General features: G+C 44.4%; 1 protein-coding gene across 9 annotated transcripts in view; it reads right to left on the reverse strand.

Annotated features, from left to right (window-relative positions):
• Window positions 1-1,959, reverse strand: part of NFKB1 (nuclear factor kappa B subunit 1) — a 78,732-nt gene extending 76,773 nt beyond the window's left edge. For 4 of the 9 annotated variants that reach the window (XM_039539894.1, XM_039539896.1, XM_039539892.1 and 1 more), the window contains exon 1: window positions 1,624-1,959. Coding sequence is in view for 4 of the 9 variants with exons in the window: in XM_039539888.1 (XP_039395822.1) it covers window positions 1,416-1,479 (64 nt within the window). In the remaining 5 variants the exon portion in view is untranslated. Of the gene's footprint in view, window positions 1-1,415; window positions 1,487-1,622 lie in introns of those variants that run through there. The other 5 variants (XM_039539888.1, XM_039539887.1, XM_039539891.1 and 2 more) reach the window with 2 other exon arrangements.
• Window positions 1,960-23,660: the final 21,701 nt, after the last annotated feature.

Here is a 23,660-nt window from a genome sequence, read left to right on the forward strand (position 1 = left end):
CTGCTTTTGAAATTACTTTAAAATAGTTGCAGTATTTCCTACACTTGGGAATTATTGAAAATATCAAAAATATTCCTTACACCAGTCATATTGGTAAGTGACTAGTTTTTAAGTGAACTCAAGCAATGCAAGGTAGTAGAAACCCTGATTTTTCTTTCAAATGAAGTAGGAATTTCACATGTGAAATCAAGGGGACATTTGAAAAATCACTATTTTCAGACTGAAATTCTGTGCCTCCTCTAGTTACAAGTAACCTCTACAAAGTTAAAAAAATCTCTCTCCTCCCCTTCCTTTTTCAGTTTGTTTTGTGGACTTGAAAGCATTTTATGTCCAGTGAGTTTCTCCCTTACTTACCTTTACAAACATTAACAAATATATATATATATATATATATATATATATATATATATATATTTGTTTTATTTGCAGTATTCTTTACCAAGAAATGTCACGGCATGAAATTTAAAGTGTGCTCTAACAGAAACTAGAATTTTTGAATTTGCATAATTGAAAAAAAAATCAAGTGGACAGTCACCCTTTAAGGAAAATCCACACCACAAAGTCATTCACAATAAGTCATTCATTCATTTACTGAAAGACTAGTTAAATGACCAGTAACACTTCATTTCTGGTCCAATGACTCTATAGATCAATGGAGGAGGGAAGACAGGGATGGGGGTAAATCAATCCTATTGACAGGTTCCCATATACAGGTAAGACACCTGCACTTAGAAGCAATGAGGTTTTCAGAATGAGAAACACAGCACACTTATGCTCTCATTTTGTAAACTCAGCTAGGGTTCAGTATATTACATTACTGTACAGTGTCCCAAGCCATATGTGCCCCTAGCAGGCAGGACCTGCTGGACACCTATTACTTTGGACTCGCTCAGATTATTTTAATAAAAATTCCCCATTTTCTCTCCTTTGTTTTCTTTTAAAGCTAATACTAACGAATCTGGATATACCCTGGAGAAATAGCTCTACGCCGTTTACTGTGTATCAGTCTTTTGGACGAGAACTTAAAAAATTATGTTCTGTCAGTTCCCTCTTGACAGCTATACAAGAGTTGGGTGTTATTGTTATTAGAGATCCCATGACAAGCGTCAGAAGCAGTGGGGTCTGCCTGGCTGCCCTTTGCCAAAATTCCCCTCTGTGACAGCACACGCTGTACTTTACACCCGGCTACCACCCTCCCCCCAAGAGACAGCTGAACTTAACGGCACTAGGGAGGCAAGAATAATGCCTGAGGCGCTCTCAGAAAGAAAGGTGATATTTAAATATAAAACAATATTCTCCTCCCCCCCCCACAGTTTCTTTTACTTTACAAATCCCGCCAGGCCAAACCCTGCTGTCAATTGTACCAGCATCAATCCGGAGTTACTCCGCAGTGGCACCGGTTAAAAGGAGAGTACCAAGGCATTCAGCCACCCCGCGCAGCAGCTGACTGGTGTGAAGCTCATCCCCCTTCACACGCATGACGGACGGACGGGCAGCCCGACCAGGAATGAGGAAGTGAAGCAGCTGGTGAAGGTGAATGTTTAAAAAGGCACCAGAGCAACCGCTCGGGCGGCTCCAGGCAGCCCCGGCGGACAAAGACCCGACATTGATTTATGTGCTCACCCTCACGCGGGAGCGTATTCCGGCTCGGCCCCCTTCTCCTCCAGGCTGGCCGCGCTCCGGTGCTCCGGCAGGGGGTGAGCCCGCTCGGGGCAGCAGCTCAGCCTTGCGCTGCGCTTCGCTTCGCTCGCCGCCGCCTTTGCAGGAGTCAGCGCGGCGCCATGTAAACCAGGCTGAGAAGCGGAGCAGCCGCCTCGTCCTCTTCCCCTGCAGCCGCAGCGCGGCGGGGATTTTCCCCCTTGTTTTGGAGAGCGGCCCGGGTGGCTCCGTCCCACAGACCTGTCAGCAGCAGCTGCCCTTCCGCAGCGAGTTACCTCCGCTCTCCCTCCCTCCCCTGGTGCCGCCGCTGCTGCTCTCACTTCCTTCCTGGCTGGAAATTCCCACTGACGTTTCGAGAGCGAGAGAAGCAGCGGCCGCCGCGGAAGGGTGGGGAGTTGCGCACGAAGGAGGCGCTCCAAAGGCTCGGCAGCTCCAGGGATGCCTGCGGGGGCAGAGGGTAGCGCAGCCATCCCGGGGCAGGGCCCTGCTCTGGGACCCGCTCTGGCCAGGAGTTGAGTTGGGGAAGATTCAAAAAACCGTCAGCCGTATTGTTTAGTATTGATATGAGAGTAGCAGCCGGAGACCCCAGTCAGGTCAGTGGCCCATTGTGCTGTGCAGGGGACATACACTGGGGAGGGGCAGCCCCACCCCTGAGGAGCTCACACGATCCCTTAGCGAAATCCTCTCCCACCCCAGAGAGAAAAAGGACTGTAACACACACATCCAAATCCTCTCCCATCCGGGGCTGGATTAATTCAGGGGCTGCAGACCAGGGCCTTGGGCTAAGGTGGGCCCCCAGGGGCCAAATGTGGCTCGCTGCTTCTTTTGATCTGGCCCATGGCAAGTCTCCACACCGCAGGCAAGACACCGGTTCCCAAGCCTCGGTGCTCCCCCAGGCCTGGAGCTGCAAGCACCAGCTTGCCAATGTACCCCTGCGGGCTGTAGGCGAGGGGCATCCAGGGAATCTCTGCATGCTGCCCACAGCGCCAGCTCCACAGCTCCCATAGGCCACGTACTGCTGCCAGTGGGAGCTGCGGGGGCAGGACCTGCATGCACAGGCAGTGTGCACCATGCAGAGCAGCCTGGCCCCTCTGCCTAGGGGCTGGACATGCCGGCCATGTCAGGGAGCAGAGCAAGCAGGGATCCTGCCTTAGCCCTGCTGCGCCGTCGACCCAGTCAGAGCCTGTCCCCCGATCCCCTGCCCCAGCCCACTCCAAACCCCCAGGAGACCCACAAAAATCTAATAGCCCCAGGCCCACCAGAGTTAATCCAGCCCTGCTCCCTCCGCAGTGAGAAAAGGGACTGTAACATATACACACCACCCCAAATCCTCTCCCACCCCAGAGAGAAAAGGACTAACACTCACACACTGTCTGTGCTAGCAGGGCCAGTGTTAGACTCGCTGGGGCCCAGGGCAAAAACTAAGGAGTGAGCCCCCACCCTGAGCCCCGCCACCCATAACTTAGCTTATTAGGGCCCCCAGACAATTACCCTGCTTGATACCCCTAATACCAGCCCTGGGTACAAGAGAGAAACTGCCCTTCTCCCTGCCTTCCCCCACAACCTTTCTGCCCTAAAGAGGAAGAAGCTTGTAATAAACCCACATCGAACAAGATCTTTCTTCCACAGACGCAGAAACTGCACACACACAGAAAAATCTTCCAGCCTAGAGGGAGATATTTGAATACATGAGCCTTGTCTACACTGGTGACTTTACACAGAAAAGTCGCACTGTTATTAACATGGGTTTTTCAGCACCAGTCTATATATCCTTTCAGTTAAAAGCAGATGGTTTAAATAACACAGTCCTGAAAACAGCCACTGGAGCATAATCAAAGGAGGCATCCACCCTCCTTTTTTATATGCTTCTGCAGCACCTAGCACAACAGGGTCCCAGGTTGGCTGCCCTATGTTAAATAATAATAACGAATACACCGAAGCTACCAAGGGAGGAGAATTGGGCCCCAGGGCTCTGTGGGAAGGAGCTCGATTTAGATCTAAAATGTGGGAAGTGTTTCAGAGAGAGAGAGAGTCATTTGAAAGGAAAGGTGCCATGTCACAGCTAGTACTTGCATGAACAAGTACTGAGAAAGTGGATAACCTGAAATGGCTACAAAAGTTAAAACAGACATTGTGGAATGATTTTAAAGGGACACTGTTAATGGGTTTAGGACCCAACATTTAGGTTCTAAATTAAATCCTCTGCACCATCCCTAGATCTAATCTTTACAACCCCCCCCCCCACAATTTTAATTCTGTTAAGACCCCATCTTCCATCATTGAAGTCAATAGAAGTTTTGTAATTATCTTTCAAGGGAAGCAGTATCATGCCCTAAGGGATCTTCTGCATGGCAGTAAGGCTCTGGGTAGGTAGATCACTGGGAAGGATCAGGGCCTTAGACTGTAAGCACTTTGGGGAAGGGTGTTGTGTACTCCACATTCTCTAAAGCACTGAACACATTTTAAGTACTCAACAAATAATGAATAAATACATTTAAAAATACCGATTGAGTCTTCAGCAAGAGAGAATTTAGGTTGCTGAAAATTCAATTGTCCTCAAATGACATCATGGATGCTCTAATTTTCATCAGCAGATAATGGCTACTACAAGGCTGTTAGGCCAGTCAAGGATTGCAGGAGCAGTTGGGCCATGCCTACTTATCTGAAAGCCCCCTGTCCCAGTGGGAGTTGCATAGCTAGCTCTACACCCCCTGAAAAGGCGTGTTGGAGGAACACTTGGTTCTTTGGTTTGGGCCAGGCTTCCCGCTCTTTTGCACTGGCAGAGGTTTGCACAGAAGGAACTTATTGAGGCTAAAGTATCTTGTCCATGGATTTCTCCTCTAGGAAAGACCAGAGAATTTCTACTGTGTAAGTAGGCATATTATCCAATACTTCGTAGCATATTCATTGTGCCTGGTCAGCTACCTTTGCATAGTAGTAAACTAGCTATGTTTGTATTTTAATCAGCTATGCTTTCTTTCTTCTATTTCTGAATAGCATTAGTAAAATCTGATTTTTATACAAGTTACTGGAATTGGAGGTAAATTTGGGATATTGGAGAGAATGAAACAAAATTCTTACCTCAGTCAAAGCGGACTCAGGACTGAGTACTCAAAGCAAGCAAATTTCAATTCCCCTCAAGATTGCCAGCTTCCTTGCAGCACTGAGGCCAGACAGGATACTGAGGAGAGCTTAGCGATCTTGTCGAGTCATACACTTGGCTAGTGGTCCAACGTACATGGTCAGTCTGGAGGCTTGTGCAGAGCAAAGTGAGCGGGAACTGAAGCAGGAAAAAAAATGAGTAAAATTGTGAGCATGGTTGCCAGATTTGGTTGGATATATTCTTGGAGGTTTCATCACAGGATAATCTTTAATTAAAGATTAATCTTTAATTCCTGGACACTCTATGATAATCCTGGAGGGGTTGGCAACCCTAGTGGTGGATAGAAATGTACATGGAGAGGGGGATGGAGTTCTGTAGAAGATTGAGTATGAAGGCTAAGGACTGGTTATCCCCTCCCTTTGACTGTGTGCAGCCATTTAAATCTGGGCATAATGGGTGTAACACATGACCATTTTCATTTGGAAGTAAGTGCTTTATACAGTTGCAAATGGCTACACAAGATGTAAGGCAGTGAAGAATCAGGTCCTAGTTTGTTTGTTTGTTGTTGTTGTTTTTCTTCAAAACATGATGCCAAGGCAAATGGGAGCCAGTGAATGAATCCGAATACGATAGTAGCATGTAGAGTGGTAAGAGAATAGTGGGAAAAGGAAACTATTTTCAGCAGCGGTCTTTTTGTTCTGTGCTTTTACAGCTGGAGCCTGATCACCTATCCGTGCTGTTATGATAATATAAATAATAATAAGAATGATAGCAACAGCTTTTTGGATGGACTGAAAAGGAGCAAGAAAAGCAGTAGATGGACCAGAGAGAGGGAGGTTTCAATACTGAAGGTAAGAGATGACCAATATATGGATGAGAATTGTAATAGAGCAGAAACTATGGATTTTAAAGAGGTTATAAAGAGATGGCAGGCTGCGTGTGGTGTGAAAGAAAGAGGAGCCAAATATGATTGAAGTAGTGAGTCTAGCTGAGGGACAGAACAAGTGATGGAGAGGGGAGGACTTGGGAAAAACAGGTGAGATGAGCAAAAAAGAAGATAAGAGCATCCTGACACACCCACAAAAATCCTCATGGAACTTTAACTATAGCATTGCTGGCAATCTGTGCTAAACTGAACAATTCAAAGAGCAGTGTGAAAGAGCCCACATTGTTTTACGCAATCGCTGACTTTTTCTGATGATGCACAGGAGAAAGAGGGGTAACTGGTTGGGCAGGTCATGTTTGTTTTTCTTGCTATAATGGGGTGAGATTCTGGTGGAGGTGAAACTAATTTCAGTGCTGTGTATTATAATTTCTATCATTTCTATTGCTAGGTCCAAAGATTTTTTTTTAAATGCTGGTGGATATGATGATATATTCACAAGTCTCCCACTCACCCTGCAAATTAAAAAATGGTCCACTGTAAATAATGCTACATTGCACAGATGTACAGTACATGTATTCATTCTTGTGGCAGATTTAACTAGAACTCTGCGCGGGAGCTCCAATTGACTGGCTTCCAATGGGGCCCAACAAACATGCTATGCAAATGATAGGGACTATTCAGAAGAAATAGTCTGGGCTGCTTTCACTTTACAATCCAGCCCTGGATATTCCTCCATATAATAATATAATGTACAGTATGATCTCAAAGTGTACAGTAGCACATTCCCTCAGAACATACACCATTGTTTTATACATAGGAAAGTGTAGCAATGGAAAAACAGGATATGTAAAATAGGGAGAATGACACCACAAGCAAATATCTTAAGCAGAAGCTGTTGATAAGGCATTAGTGTCACAACAAGCTTGGGAATAAATATGGTTCTAGTCTATTCTTTAGAAGCTAGGGTTAGTCTAGACTATGATTCATTTTTTGCTGTTGATCAATTTACTATCTAATCCCACAACCACTGAAATCAAAGGGATTTTTTGTCATTGACTTCATTGAGAGCAGGTTTTTGCCAGTCCCTTAGCCTGCTACACCCACTCCCCTCAGTACTTCACCTGATTGGATCATGATTAGTAATGCACCATGTTCAGCAGCCCTACTAGCGTAGCTGAAGGATACTGTCTCTCAACCCTCATTTCCACCTCTGCAAGCTACGGCCCATCCTGAGCAGCCCACTTTTCATCTTTGTCTGACTCAGACCATTAAAAGCTGAACAAGAATGATTCTGTAGTCTAGTGGGTAGGGCACTCACCTGGGAGGAGACACCCAGGGTCCAGTCCTCATATTCCAATCTCTCTCTACTTATGTATCCACAGTGGAACAGCTTCCAACAGGAGACACTGAAGGAGCCCCACATCAGAATATTCCATAGCTCAGGCACTCTCCTGAGAGGTGGAAGATCCCTATTCAAATCCTTTCTTGAACTTGGGTCTCCCACCTTCCAAGCGAGAATGCTAAACCCTGGGATAAAGGTTATAAGGTGGGAAGCAGCAGAAGGAACACCACCTCCTCCTCCTGTTTTTTATGGAGCGAGGCAGGCACCTAACTCATTCCTGCAAGAAACAATTAAGCACCTAAATCACCCGACTGCCAGAAAGGGGTTCCCATTCATGGATCGCTAGCAGAAATAGGCTAGCAGCCTGGACTTAGGCACCTATCTCTGTGAGAGGGCCAGGTCTGGAGACACTCCTCTCTTCAGGATATCCCATACGTTAACTTATATGTCTCCCAGCCTAGCATCCTAGCTTTTGTGGGTTGCATTCCCACAAAATGCCTCCACCCACATTCATTCTATAGGGAGCCTAGGTGTGAAACTCAGGCTTCGTGGATCACTGCTACTGTAATTTTTCCTAGGCAACTAGATCCCTTTGTGGGTCCAGGCCTAGGTGACCTGCTGTGACAAAGTGGGAATGTTCTTAATGTTTTTTCTGAATACTGTATGGGTGCCTCAGTTTCCCCTATGCATTTCTTAAGTATCTAGGTGGTGGGATAAGGGTGTGTGATCTTTGCAAAACCCTAGAGGGCTGGTTTGATGCTGTCTGCACAGAGAATGGCCCTGTCTCCTGGCAACTGATGGCCAGGTCCCTCCTCTGCAAAGGTGCCAACTGAAGGTGTTGGAGAACAAAGATCAGGTCACCTCCTGGCCCGGGAAAGAGACAAAGGCTAGAGGAGGGGTTGGAGTGTTTCAGTTTGGACAGGGGCAGCTCCAGGCACCAGCGCACCAAGCGCATGCCTGGGGCAGCAGTCAGGCTGCCTCTAGCGGCATGCCTGTGGGAGGTCCAACAGTCCCGCGGCTTCGGTGGCAATTTGGCAGCGGGTACGCCAAAGGTGTGGGACCGGCGGACCTCCCGAAGGCATGCTGCCGAAAGCTTGGGGCAGCAAAATATATAGAGCTGCCCCTGAGTTTGAAGCTGGCTGGGGAAATGGAGGGAGGCCTAGATGGGGCTCTGGCCTCCCTGCCCCCAAGATGGACCGGACTTCGGGGTCCTGTTCTCTGTACGTACAAGCTCTGTTTTAGACTGTGTTCCTGTCGTCTAATAAACCTTCTGTTTTTACTGTCTGGCTGACTTTGACTGCGGAATTGGGGTGCAGGGCTCACTGGCTTCCCCAGGAGCCTCGCCTGTGCAGACTCGCTGCGGGAAGCACACGGTGTGAAAAGGGGATGCTGAATGGTTTGAGGTCAGACCCAGGAAGGTCGAAGCTGCATAAGCTTCTTGCCCTGGTCTGCTCACAGAGAGGAGGCTCCCCCAGAGTCTTGACTGGCTTCGTATAGAGTAGTTCCAGAGCATCTCCCAGTGACTCCGTGACACCTGCCCACAGGCATAGAATCATAGAACCATGGGGTTCAAAGGGACCACAAGGGTCATCTAGTCTAACCCCCTGCCAAGATGCAGAAGGCAGCCACAAGGCAGTGTTTAAGGTCACTGCCTATTTGTGAAGGAGAACTGGTAGCTGGGATTGGTGGAGGTTTTTTGTTTTGTTTTTTTCTTCTCAGTTTTTGAATTTCCTTCTTCCCTGGTGAGAATGAAAAGTTGATTTTATCAATAAGAAAAACATTTGTTTTAATTCTGTGCACCTTTACAACTATTAAGACATCATCACAGTTTTTAAGCAGTTGGCTGCCCCCAAAGACACTCCCCAATTTTTAGATTTCACAGTCAAAGCTCACTTCTGCTTCTACTCAGATCAGCAGCAAACTTCTGTTAATTTAAATAGGCATAGGACTGAGCATTGGAAGAAAATCTTGCTGTCTTCTCTGCACCTTGAGCGTAATCTGGGACAGTGGATTTCATGTGGTTCTAACATACAAAGTGCGGACAGCATTTGGGAAAATTCACAGGGGATATGTTCCCTGCACCACCCTTAACTTTGCAACCTGGAGGGGATCCTGTGCGTGCAGGAGGGAAGGAGGAGGGGTCAGGACAGGATTAGAGAAGCTTGCACAAGTTTTTTAGTGCTACCACTGATGAGTGGGCAATGCACAGGGGCTGTGGGAATTGCTGTAGCCAGGGAGCACAAGTAGCAATATTGCCAAGCCTAAAGTGTTAAAAGATAATGAGTCAGACCCACCAAAAGTATGAGGTCAGCTTTAAAAATCCATGAGATTTAACAAACTGAGTTCTCTTCATTTGCTTTCTGATTTTGGAGCCTTTAGGGTCCACTCAAGTCACATTTTCAAGGCTTTCCCTGCAAGCATGAGGGTTTTTGTTTTTTAACGGAAGCTGGGATTCTCAACTAGTTACATGATTCTAGAAGTATTAAGGTTGCAAAGTCAAGCACTCAAAAGTTAGAAAATGCCAGAATTCAGGTTGCCAGTGCAACCTTAATGTAACCTTCTTGTACATATGCAATATAATACAGACTAATTACATGATCATATCCTACTTTTTCCACAGGACCCCTGCCTCATTACATATACAGGAATGATAGTAAGTAGCTATTCAATATTTTATTTTCTCCTTGCTGTGCAGTATGTGGCTCCAGACCTTATTTACTGCACACTGTTCAAACTCTGCTGTGAAGAGAGAATTTTTAACTTCCTCATTGGCTTTTCTCTGGAGCTCAGCGATATATCATCAGAGGGCTTCACAGATACTACTTAATTTTATTTTCCAAGCACAGCAGTTCACCATTACAGATGGTGAACTGAGGCACACAGAGAGTAAGGTCAAATGTTTCCACTAATTTTAGGTGCCCAATTTGAGATGTGTAGAATCTAAATTTTCAGAGTATATATTATATTGCACTTTGTTGAAAGCACAGCTCCCATTGAGTTCAGTTGCAGCTGTGAGCATTCAGCACTTCTGCAAATCAGACCACAGGCTCTCAAGTTAGGCACCCAGAAAATGAGGAACACACAATTAGTGACCACCTGTAAAATGTTGGGTTTAAGTAACTTGCCTAGGAATACACAAGAACTCTGTGGGAGAGGCAGGAATAGAATCTTATTCTCCCGGGCAGCACTGAACTGACATACCCATGAGACCATCCTTTCTCCTCTTACAATCCTCAGCCTCTTCCCTACCCACCTTCAAAGGTGGCCATCCATCACTCCAGGAGGAGGTTGGATGGGGGACAGCTCTGCAACTCTGGTGCCTATTTCGAACCTCTTGTCCACTCCAGGGCCACCCAGAGGATTCAGGGGGCCTGGGGTCTTCTGCCACTGAAATGCCGCCAAAGACGCGGCACTTCGGCAGTGGGTCCTGGGGCGGAAGGACCCCCTGCTGCCGAATTGCCGCCGAAGACCTGGAGCGGAAGAAACTCCGGGGGCCTGGGCCCCACGAGAGTTTTCCAGGCCCCCTGGAGCAAGTGAAGGACCCTGTTCCAGGGCCCCCGAAAAACTCTCGTGGAGGCCTGGGGCAAATTGCCCCACTTGCCCCCCTCCCCCCCTCTGGGCGGCCCTGGTCCATGCACATCTCCAGTTCCTCTGGGCATAATCTACCGACTTCCTGGATGTCTCTGAGGAGGAATGGGTGTTGTCCAAGCTTCTCTGCTCAGAGTCCCTATCTAGAGCACTCATTCTTTAGCCTTTACCTCATTCCCATTCCTGTTTTTTCCATTTGTTGTCCCCAGAAGTCATTTATAGCCTGGGATCAGTGGTTCCTCCCCCTTAGCTGATGGGGGCAGAGAGGCTTTAGTTATGGGTAGGCCTAGAACCTCTGACCCAGTGGTACAAATAGTACCCAACTCCTGCAACAATGAAACAGGGGTCCTACGTCCAACAGCTTCCTTCACTACCCAAGTCCAGTTCATCCCCAGAGCAGACCCAGCCTATTTTTACCTGAGCTGTATCTCAGAAAGAGACAAACTTGTGTCTGAAATTTAAAAAAAAACAAAAAAAAAACCAACACCAAACCAGCCTGAGGTAGACAGCATGTAAGGTTTCAGCTCAAGTGGTTAAAGTCTGTAAAAGTTATAAGCAAATGAAAACAGGGTTTTACAGTAGGAGGCACCATGCAACTTCAACAATAATCAGTGTTAACAGCCTGTCATGGGGTCCTTCTCAAGTTACCCTGCAAACAGTGCTGCCTAGGCCATTTATGGGGGTTTTCTAGTGACAAATATACACAATCGGTTTCTTTTTCACCATGTGTACCTTTAAGCCTCAGTTTCCAAACATGACAGGACAGGACATAGCACAGGCATACCAGTTTCTTTCACTCAGCCTCTGAAATTTCTCTTTTACTTCCTCTTCCTCCCAATTATATATCCTCCCCATTATTAAGCCAATTACTTCATTAGCCCAACAATTACCACCAAGCATTAGTAAGCACCAGTAACAATTAAGCCTGCAGCATTCTCTGTGCTACAGCAACCTCAGGGACCTGGGTGCTACAACTAGCACTTAGTCACTCAGCCCCACCAATTTATAAGGTTTTGTAAAGAGATCACTTAGTGCAACAAATGGGAACTGGCTGCTTTATTTAATTGTATCACAACAGAGTTTGTGGGCTGAAGAGAGGACTCCCACTGACTAAACTGGAAGTAAGGGAAGGTTGAAGCATGGCTCAGTCCCATAATGCGGAAGGGGGTAACACAATTAACCCCATGATGACCACTTTACTGCAGAAGGATTATCTTGTGGCTGACGCATAGGACTCCAAATGAGGAAATCTGGGTTGTGTTCCCAGCTCTGAAACAGACTTCCTGTGTAACCTCAAGGAAATGACTTAGCTGCCTGTGCTTCCCATCTATAAAATGGTAATATTTACCCTCTGTGAGGCTTATTTAATGCTTGTAAAATGCTTTGAGATCCTTGGAGAGAAGTTGCTATGTAATTATAAAGTATTATTTATTAACCACTCAGAATACTAGCTAGAATCTGGATCCTGGAAATAAGGATCAGACTGTTTTCAGGTTGTCCCACCCTTGACAGCATCGTTAGTATACAGGGAATGAGCAATATGGAACACTAGTATGTAGAGAAGATGGAAATATTACTTACTAATAATTGTGCCTGTCACAGTCATCTTCCCCCATCCTACAACAGAGTTCTCTTACTCTGAACTCTTATAACTCCATCTGCTGGCAAGCAGGAGGCATACAAAGATTTTTAATTGTTCCTACAACATAAGAAACTGCTTAATGCATTCGTAAATAGGTGAACAATATCCTAAAGAGTCCAACAAACGCCAGAAAGGTGATGGGGCAGAAGCAGGGGCAAGAGGAAAAAATTAAAACTACCGTAAGTGGTTTCGCCTTGTAATCTCTCTCTGCTTTCCTTCCATCCTATGACAGACAATCCCTCACTTACAACTACTGTATAAGAGGAGCAGCCAGGGACTGTGTTCTTAATGTGGCTTGTAACCTTTTTTTTCCTTTCTAGCTTGCATGCAGATAAGCAAGCTGCAAAGCTCCAATTTCTCCAAAACTCTTATCATCTTGCTCCTATGCTGACATACAAAAAACAAAGTCATCTTTTGGCTGCTTGAAATACGTATGGCATCAGGTGTTAAAACTGAACTGCTACCATCACCAAGTGGTCTGCCAGTGTGGAGGAAAAAATCCTAACAGTTTAAGCCCCTAGCATTCAAAAGTCTAGATTTGAAACACTGTTTTCACTCAGGAGCTCCATACGAGTCTCAAAGAAGCCTGGAATCAGAATAGAGCGGGCCAGATTTAATCAAAATTGGCTATGATTCATTCTTTACTTTGTGTCAAAATTTTCTGTGACAAAACAGCCTTGGTTGAAAAATAGAGCTTCTTGCAAATGGAGCAAGGCACTCCCAGCTTTATGCTAGAAAGAAGTTGTTCAGCTTATGAACAATGCGTGTTGAAACAGATGCTTAGCAAGAGAATAAACCTGGAAGCTGGACTGCTGAGACATAAAACACAGACGTCTTTCATCACCCTGACCTAGATAAATAAATCACTCCCGTGCATACCAGCTTTCTTCCAATAGGATCTGAAACTCATTATATCTAAGGCAATTTTCTAGTCCCTTGAAGTTGCCAAAATTTAAGTATTTTTAGCATCTTCACTGCATGTTAATCAGAAAGCTCTCTCTATATTCATTTATGTTCCTTTCTACCCATATGAAATGCAGACATAATTCTTTGCTGTGACAAAATAGTCTAATGTCATGAAATAAGCTGTCCCAATTTCCAATGGTCTCTGTCATTTCCAGGTGTAGAGAATGGTACAGATAAATTTTTCATAGAAATACAGTATATGCTGACATTACGGAGATTGCATCAGTACAACTCAGGCAGAATGTGACTCATGCCTTCAATAAACTAGATAAGAACTTTAGGAATAGAGGCTCAAATCAGCAAAACGCTGAAGCACATGCTTCAGTGCTTTGCTGATTTACTATTCTATCACCTTTCTTTTTGACAGGCACACCTGCTTTTTAACAGATGTATCTAGATTTGGTGTATTTGACATTAAGACATACAAGTGTCTATATAAAGAGTCACCTTCTCACCTATCTGCTCCATGCATGTATTCAGTAATGCTTAACATTAGCAACAAAAATAATAGGCGTTCTGACGGCTTATTTACTCCTGCTTCAGAGCCAATACAGTTTTAAGGACCCGAGCTGGATTCTTTCTAGATCATGTAAAATCAACAGTATTCTTGACTAAGTTCTTCTTGCAGGTCACGTTGTGGAAACTAAAGCTTACATTTGTTTTAAGTTTCAAATTATTTCAAATAATTTGCCTGGAACCTTGTTTTGAGAGGAACAAGATTGCACTGAAACAAATAAAATATATGAGAGGCTGGTGCTAACAGAGAATCTGGTCTAATCATAGCAGTCAAATGAAAATTCCGTCCATTGCTACATAACGGTTCAGCACCATGGAGGAAACAGATAGATGAAAGATTAACAGAATACATCTTTCTTGCTTTCAAGGGAACTGAGGCTTTGAAGCAAGAATTTGGCCTCCAAAAATTCCAAATTTGGCAATACCCACAAAATAAACATTTATTAATCAAACAGTTTTGTACCATTGGAACAGCAGCTCTGAAATCTCCAGACTTGCTAAAATATGCATGAAAAATGGCTACCCCTCTGATACATGAAAAATTGAGCAGCATGCCAGACCTGCTGCATCAATATAAACTTGTTTCATGAAGGCCACCAGAAAAAAAAGACCACGGTGCTTCAGAGTGAAGAATTATCAGGATTTGTCTTGATCACACAACAATGGAACAAAATTTGACATAAAATAAGAAAAGCCCCAGTAGCTTTCTATCGAATCCATCACGTGCATTAGACTCCAACCCATATATCCAAAATAAGCACGAAGTGTACAGGAAACTGTGGAGTGGCCTCTGCTTATCACCTACATTGAGTATACAGCTTGCAAAAATTAGGTACTTTTGGAAACAGAGATACACTTAAAACTTTATGTTAGACTTTTCTTTTGTTCCAACCACAGTTGTTTATTATTGGAGCTATGTTACAGTCCCCTGGCTGAGTCACCAGTCTACTTTATGGGACCCAACTTTTGGATCCCACAGGCTTCCAAGTCGGTTAGGTCTGGGCAGCTTCCAGACACTGTCTCTACCTCTGGCCTCTCACACATAATGCCAAGGTGCAGACTCCCTGTCTGGCATGCCCTCCAGTCTCCCTAGCAGCTAATGCAGACTCTCCCTAGATATCTGTCATCATGGGCATTCTGGTGTACAGTATAGTTTAACTCTTTAGGGACCACGTGACAGTTAAAGCAAGGCGTACACAGGCTTTGCAAACAAATGTCTTACACACACTTTACTTGTTGATGTCATAAGAGATTTACAGGGCTATAGAAAAGTAACAGACATTTTGAAACACAATTCCCTCCCTCAGGGTCCTCACCACTGTTTGGGGTCTTTGCAATTTGGTCAGTGTCTGTCATGAGGTCCAGTTCCCTGTAGCCCTCCACTGCTCCTGCTCAGTCTTGTGGTTCTGGTGATTACTGTCAGAGAGACTGTCTGTGTTTAAAAGCAGTGTCTGGCCCTTCTTCCTGTTTCTCTTCTCACTCCAAGTTTTCCATTCTCCTCACCCTCAAATAGGGTTGCTGTCACACAGTCTTTAAAAGTCATGGCTCAGTCTGTCATCCCCATGGAACTGCTCAGCCTGTTGTGCCCATGGTACCATCTGGGTAAAGCTATTCAACTGTTGAAGCCCCTTGATAGCCTTGGTTAGGAATCACAGACTTCTGTCTTCTGCCATAGAAAGGAAGTTTTAATCCACGCTGAAGACTGTAATCAAACAAAATTAATAAAATCAAATGGCATTCATAAGTGTACACAGACAGATATCCTAAACTGTCCAATTAGATCAGAGTTGGATCATGTGACTACATTTTTCCCCCTCACAAGATGGGTTTTTCCAACAAACTGCCATTACCAGTAAACAAACTTGTAGTGAAGTGACAGTCTAGGTTGTCAGTGGGCAGTGAAACTGGGTGAGAACAGAGCCCTAATTGCTTAAACCATGGTAGCACCTAATGTATTGTGGGTCAGATTCTGCTCCCTACCCCAGCTTTTGCTGACTACCACCTACTCTTCACACAGCCCCATTTATTTTAACAGAACTACTCCTGACAGAGTGTGGCATTACTGTTATGGTACTAAACTACTGTCCAGCATTACATAGTTAGCATTAATAACAATGAAAATATTAATACAAAAACTTCAAAGTACATTCATAGATTTTAGTTTCAGAAGGGACCACCATAATTAGCCAGTCTGACCTCCTATGTAACATAGGCCATAGAATTTCATCCAGCAAAGTAGGTGTCATCCATGCATTTAGAACAGCCCATTCTGATTACCGTCTTGCTTTTCCTTCTGCCTTTATTCCAGCCTGGTTTTAGCAGCCAAAAATTTCATGAAACCTTGGAGTAAGAGATTACTGAGCCATATCATTTTAAAGGTGGAACTACAAGGTCTAAGATTATATATAGTATTGGCCCCAAATCTAACAGTTTCCAAGAAAGCAACCACCAGATTCAGATCAGAAACACAGTGGGAGGAAAATGCAAAGATGATAATCAGAATTATGTGTTTTTAAGTTCCGACACCTCATGAAACATTAGGGCTAGAAAATATGTTACTGTAGTGATGAGCATCATAGAAAATCTAATGAGGGAATTAATGTCTGTCTTCAGAGCAGGGTTTGAATAGTGTGCAGTAAATAAGACAAGGTGTATACATTGAAAAATGAGGATAAAACAAAAATTGATAACTGTTCATTCACGGATCACCATTCATCTGGTGCACTGAATGAGGCAGGATTCTATGGAAAAAATACTGTAGAATCATAGAATTATAGAATCATAGAATATTAGGGTGGGAAGAGACCTCAGGAGGTCATCTAGTCCACCCCCCTGCTCAAAGCAGGAACAATCATCCCAGCCAAGGCTTTGTCAGGCCAGGTGTAGCGGGCCTGGCACCGCAGCTCCCCTTTGTGGCAGGTGCCAGAAGGGTTCCAGGGCCTCGCTTCTCTCTAGTCTCTGTGTTTGCCTCTCTACGGGCCGTCTGTTACTGTCCCTTGGTCGTACGCTCTTCTCTCCCCTGTTAGGCGCGGAGTCTATATAACCCTCTTACAGGTGGGGTGGCGTGACCTAGTGGCCAGAGTCTATACAATCCCCCTTTGCAGCGGGGTAGCACAGCCTAACGGCCAGAGTCCATATACTCCCCCCTTGCAGGCGGGATGGCACGGCCTAGCGGCCAGAGTCTATATAATCCCCCTTTGCAGCGAGGTAGCATGGCCTAACAGCCAGAGTCCATATAATCCTTCACGGTTCAGGGTGAGGGGGTAGGGGGACTCGGGCCCGCCTTCTCCACCGAGCCCCGACCAAGGGCCCTGGTAGCGGCAAGCTCTACTTGCTGCTCACTTGGCAGGAATCCACCCGCAACACACCGAGCGGTAATACAGCTTAACACTGTTTATCTCTACTTTTCCCCTGGGTCACTTCCTACCGGGAATGGCAGTGCTTCTGCGGCGAGGGGTCCGCCGGTCTGTTCCTCCCCTGGGTCATCCTCCATCAGGGTCTCCGGTGGTGCCTCGGCAGGGCTGACTCCAGGGATCCTGGCTCACGGGCCCTCTCCCTGCAGGAGCTAGCAGCGTGCATCCTTCTCCTCCAGCGGTCAGTCCAGACTGGGCTGATCTGTAGGCTTTATATCTGAGCTCCAGTTGGAGCATGCCCAGCAGAACTTCCGGGGCGGGGCTTCCTCTGCCAGGAAGGAAGGGTTAACCCCTGCTATACCAGTGCGGGGCCGCTCTGCCCCGTCATACCAGGCCTTAAAAACCTCTAAGGAAGGAGATTCCACCACCTCCCTCGGTAATCCATTCCAGTGCTTCACCACCCTCCTAGTGAAATAGTGTTTCCTAATATCCAACCTAGACCTCCCCCACTGCAACTTGAGACCATTGGTCCTTGTTCTGTCATCTGCCACCACTGAGAACATCCTAGCTCCATCCTCTTTGGAACACCCCTTCAGGTAGTTGCAGGCTGCTATCAAATCCCCCCTGCCCTTTTCTTCTGCAGACTAAATAAGCCCAGTTCCCTCAGCCTCTCCTCGTAAGTTATGTGCCCCAGCCCCCTAATAATTTTTGTTGCCGTCCACTGGACTCTCTCCAATTTGTACACATCCCTTCTGTAGGGCGGTGGGGTTGGGCAAAACTGGATGCAATACTCCAGGTGTGGCCTCACCAGTGCCGTATAAAGGGGAATGATCATTTCCCTCGATCTGCTGGCAAAGCTCCTACTAATACAGCCCAATATGCGTTGGTCTTCTTGGCAACAAGGGCACACTGCTGACTCATATCTAGCTTCTCATCCACTATAGTTCCCATGTCCTTTTATGCAGAACTGCTGCTTAGCCAGACTGTCCCCAGTCTGTAGCAGTACGTGGGATTCTTCCTTCCTACGTACAGGACTCTGCACTTGTCCTTGTTGAACCTCATCAGATTTCTTTTGGCCTAATCCTCCAATTTGTCTTGGTCACTCTGAACCCTATCCCTATCCTCCAGCATATCTACCTCTCCCCCCAGCTTAGTATCATCTGCGAACTTGCTGAGGATGCAATTAATCCCATCATCCAGATAATTAATAAAGATGTTGAACAAAACCGGCCCCAGGACCAACCCCTGGAGCACTCTGCTTGATACCGGCTGCCAGCTAGACATCAAGCCGTTGATCACTACCCATTGAGCCCGACAATCTAGCCAGATTTCTGTCCACCTTATAGTCCATTCATCCAATCCCTATTTTTTTAACTTGCTGGCAAGAATACTGTGTGAGACCGTGTCAAAAGCTTTGCTAAAGTCAAGAAGTCAATCAGGTTGGTCAGACATGACTTGGCGTTGGTGAATCCATGTTGACTATTCCTGATCACCTTCCTCCCCTCCAAGTGCTTCAAAATGGATTCCTTGAGGACCCGCTCCATGATTTTGCCGGGGACTGAAGGGAGGCTGACTGGTCTGTAGTTGCCCGAATTCTCTTTCTTCCCTATTTTAAATATGGGCACTCTATTTGCCTTTTTCCAGTTGTCTGGGACCTCCCCCGATCGCCATGAATTTTCAAAGATAATGGCCAATGGCTCTGCAATTACATTAGCCAACTCCCTCAGCACCCTTGGATGCATTAGATCTGGACCCATGGACTTGTGCATGTCCAGCTTTTCTAAATAGTCCTTAACCGTTCTTTCTTTCACCACTGAGAGCTGCTCACCTCCTCCCCATACTGTGCTGCCCGGTGCAGCAGTCTGGGAGCTGACCTTGTCTGTGAAGACTGAGGCAAAAAAAGCATTGAATACTTCAGCTTTTTCCACATCATCTGTCACTATGTTGCCTCCCTCATTCAGTAAGGGTCCCACACTTTCCCTGACCTTCTTCTTGTTGCTAACATACCTGAAGAAACCCTTCTTGTTACCCTTCACATCCCTTGCTAGCTGCAACTCCAGTTGTGCTTTCACCTTCCTGATTAAACCCGTGCATGTTCTAGCAATATTTTTATACTCCTCCCTAGTCATCTGTCCAAATTTCCACTTCTTGTAAGCTTCCTTTTTGAGTTTAAGCTCACAGAAGGTTTCTCTGTTAAGCCAAGCTGGTTGCCTGCCATATTTGCTATTCTTTCAGCACTTTGGGATGGTTTGTTCCTGTGCCCTCAATAAGGCGTCTTTAAAATACAGCCAGCTCTCCTGGACTCCTTGCCCCCTCATATTAGCTTCCCAAGGGATCCTGCCCATCAGTTCTCTAAGGGAGTCAAAGTCTGCTTTTCTGAAGTCCAGGGTCTGTATTTTGCTACTCTCCTTTCTTCCTTTTGTCAGGATCCTGAACTCAACCATGGTCACATGGTATGTGAATATGTAATTAAAGACAAATATAATGCAGATGCATAAGGGGCTTGAATTAAGGTTGTACAGGCAACCTTAATTCTGGCATTTCCTAACTTCTGAGTGCTTGACTTTGCAAACGTAATGTTCTTTTAATGTATTTGTGTATGTGTGTGTGTAATTGAATATATAATTTAACACTTCATCTTTAGTTATTTAAAATGCCTATCTAATCTCCTAGCATCTATACAAATTTTTAAAAACACAATGTAAGGATAAATATCCTCAAAACAAAGGACTGCACCACCCATCCAGCTTCACAACAAAGTCAGCTAAATAACACAATAAGCCCTTATAACTGTGGATGTCCCACCATAAATAATACCCCGTGATGAACCACAGCAACTCCCTCAATCCTGAGTGAATAGATGAGCTTTGAAGCTGCCCTGAAGGGTGACAAGTCCACGCTTTGTCAGTTCAAGGGGGAATCTAGTTCCTGAGGTGAAGATCCACCATGGAAAATATTTTCATTCCCAGCCTTGTTCTCTTATCAGCACAAAAAAAAATGTTACTCTTTTTTCTTAGTTCTAACTATCCTTGCCTCCTCCTCTTATTCATGGAATGAAAGATTAGCTATGCTAGGAGTATAATAACCATTGCATGAGCTTGCACAATCATTTTCTGTCTTGCCTCTTAACTGCAAAACTACTGCCATCTGGTGTTTAATTGCAAAAATATCCAACTCCAAGAAATACTAGAATGCCACTGGGAGTATAGTTGGTCTTAGTCTGATGGTTGTCAACTCATTACATGTTATTACTGACAAGTTCCACAGTACACTTAGGATCCTGCCTGAAATAGGAGATACACCTCTCTTTGGGGAAGGAAGAAATTGACAGAGACATATCTAGTCAGCTCTTATTGTCCAAGCATTAGTGCTACTTACTATGATGATGGATATCTTACAGTATAAATATCTAAGATACAGAGAGTCCCTAATAAACTCCTGTTTCCTCCTCCCCACATTATGAAAATAATTGCATTAATGTAATATCATGGCAGATATCAGAAATACACAAAATTCAAAATTATGGGTCTCTCAGCAATCATAGCATGGCCACACTGCTCATTAGTGCCCAGATTGTGAGATGCCCTTACTGAGCAAGCAGGGGTGTTCCAGGAGATGCCACCCAAGGAGCAGGATGCTGAAAAGGGGGCAAGAAGGGTGAGCAAGAGGTGAGGGCTAATCTAATAGATTAGATAAAATAGAAATCCTCAGTAGAGTGTCTTCCAGCAGTGACTAGTAAAGGCAATAGTCTCAGCTGAGTGCTTTACTGATGCCTTTTTCTCCTTCTGTGCCTTCTGTCAGTTAGCATCATGTGTCCATGGAGCCTACCCTCACTCCATGTTAATGGACCACATTATTTTTGGGAAGCTACCAGCTAACAATTCAAAGGAGAAAAAAACATTGAAACCCACTATGGGAATATGGGCCCACAGTAGATCTGGGGGAACTATGGATTTAAAATGAGTTGGGATATAATAGGCCCCAAGCATGTAACCAAAAAGAATGAGCTCACGAGAAAGAAAGGTTGTGTTAAACTTGTAGTGACCTGTCAAAATACCAGTGTTATCTTATTGAAGGTTTGGGCTGAAGTAATAGAAATAAAACACCGTTAACTTGGTACCAGGTGCAATAAATAATTGGCCATACAAGAAACTGCTTCATCTGACCTTAGCTAAGGTTCAATAACTGGTAATGACATCATTTATTTGTTAAAGGGTATACAAAAGTAAACTCTTAAAGGATTCATTTCTAATACCTCCCTGACCAAGTTGGAGCTGACCAATATGGATCTAAGGGCCATCTAAGGGCTAAGGTTTAGCCCATTTGTATCTTGATCAAATGCTTATAAATGTTTTGTTACTGTTTGGATGTAGTAAATTGCTTATTTTTAAGGCATGTTTAGAGCAATTGTATAAATACCATTCAGCCTTTGGATTCAATAAAGGAATTTATGGTTAAATTAGTGTCTTGTTAATACCCTGCATGACTAATAACAATTCCAACATCTGTATTATTAACACATTTTGCTTCCTTCTTTCAGCCCACCCTTAGCAGGGATGTGTTCATTGATGCTGCTTTTTGTATCTTTACACACAAGCCCATAAACAAAAATTTCAAAAGTGATTTTGGCCCTTAGAAATCTAAGTGCCACTGATTTTCAGTGAGACTTAGAGCAAAATGTTCAAAAGGACCTAAATGCCTTCGGAGTCTAAGTCCCATTTTCAAAAGAGACCTACGTGCTTAGGAGTCTAAGTGCCACTGAAAGTCCCATTTTCAAAAGAGACCTACGTGCGTAGGAGTCTAAGTCTCACTATAAGTCTCATATCAGACTAAGTTTCTGTGAAATCAATCAAATAGTTTTTGACATCTGTTCAAGCTGAGGCTCTAGTTATGTGCCCATTTTTCAGGTTCTTAAGCTGTGAGATTGGTATTTTGAGTGCTGTTAGATGGCTGTAGAAATTGGAAACTATTTTTTGTTGTTTATGAATTATAGTATCTGCTGTGATAGCTGTTTTAAGAGCTAGTTAATTGTCAGAAAATAATGTTTTCTTTCAAGTGATAAAAATATGTTCTATGTCTTAAGTAGATTTGACCTATTCCTGTTAGTTTTATGGTCTTAAACTAGAGTTTTGTACTTGTGGAAATGAATTTCCGCTGGGTTCAGAGAGTAATCACTTGAATCAGACAGGTTTCAGAGTGGTAGCTGTGTTAGTCTGTATCAGCAAAAACAACAAGGAGTCCTTGTGGCACCTTAGAGACTAACACATTTATTTGGGCATAAGCTTTTGTGGGCTAAAACCCATTTGATCAGATGCATGGAGTGGAAAATACAGTATATATACATAGTACATGAAAAGATGAGAGTTGCCTTACCAGTAGAGGGAAATTAGTAATTTCTAATTATTTGAAATTTCTAATTTCCCACTACTAATTTCCCCCCTACTGTTACTCACATCTTCTTGTCAACTGTTTGAAATGGGCCACCCTCATTTACCACTACAAAACTGATTTTTCCTCCCTTGGTATTCTACTGTTAAGAATAGCCTATTTTAATTGAATTGTCTCATTAGCACTGACCCTCCCCCCGCTCACTTGGTAAGGCAACTCCTATCTTTTCATGTACTGTGTATATATACCTGCTACTGTATTTTCCACTCCATGCATCTGATGAAGTGGGTTTTATCTCATGAAAGCGTATGCCCAAATAAATGTGTTAGTTTCTAAGGTGCCACAAGGACTCCTCATTGTTTTTGAATCAGACATTACCTTCCAATCCTAGATTCCACAAAGCTCCTATACTCACTGGGAGTTAGGGATGTGTAAGCGACGGAAGCTCACACCGCATGCTGACTTCTCCTCCCTGGGCAGCAAAATAATTGTTTTCTAACATAGAACCTGAATAAAGATCCAACTAAAAAAAGGAAGAGATCTTGTGGTTAATGCAGTGACCTGGAACTCAAAGACAGCTTAGCTACAGTTCCCAGCTCCCCTGCAGACTTCCTGTGAGGCCTTGGGAAAATCACTTCATCTCTCAGTGCTACAATTTCCCCATGTGTAAAATGGGGATAATTATACTTCCTTTCTCCTATACTTTGTTTGGTTTATTTAGATTTCTCTTACTTGTTTATTTACTTTATAAGATCTTTTGGTTAGGAACTGTCTGTTGTTACAGGCTTGTAGATTGGGCTGCATAATAGGACCCTGACCTCAGTTGAGATCTCTAGGAACTACGGTAATACACATAACGATAAAAAGAGAAGTGTTCAAAAACAAAATCTGTAGGAGTAGCAATAGAACTACTACCCTTCCAGCAATGAGGAGGAAACACACTGGGACTCTTTGTATCCAGAGATTTGGTCAACACAGTCTCCTGAAGGTACTCTATTTACTTCTGAGATAGTGGAAAAAACTTATGCTGAGAAGAAAATGTTTGGGTTGAGAGATAGACACTTTAATATTTATAAAGGCCAAAGGTGGCTTTGTGTTATCACCAGCAAAATTATTGTAGCATCTAACTTACCTACCAATGACAGCTTGCTGTCTAATAGAGCTGTGTGGGAACAAGAATTTCTTCCTTCATGGGAAATTCCACAATTGAGAAGTTT

Source organism: Mauremys reevesii, linkage group 5, assembly GCF_016161935.1.
Source record: "Mauremys reevesii isolate NIE-2019 linkage group 5, ASM1616193v1, whole genome shotgun sequence".
Lineage (NCBI taxonomy): Eukaryota > Metazoa > Chordata > Testudines > Geoemydidae > Mauremys > Mauremys reevesii.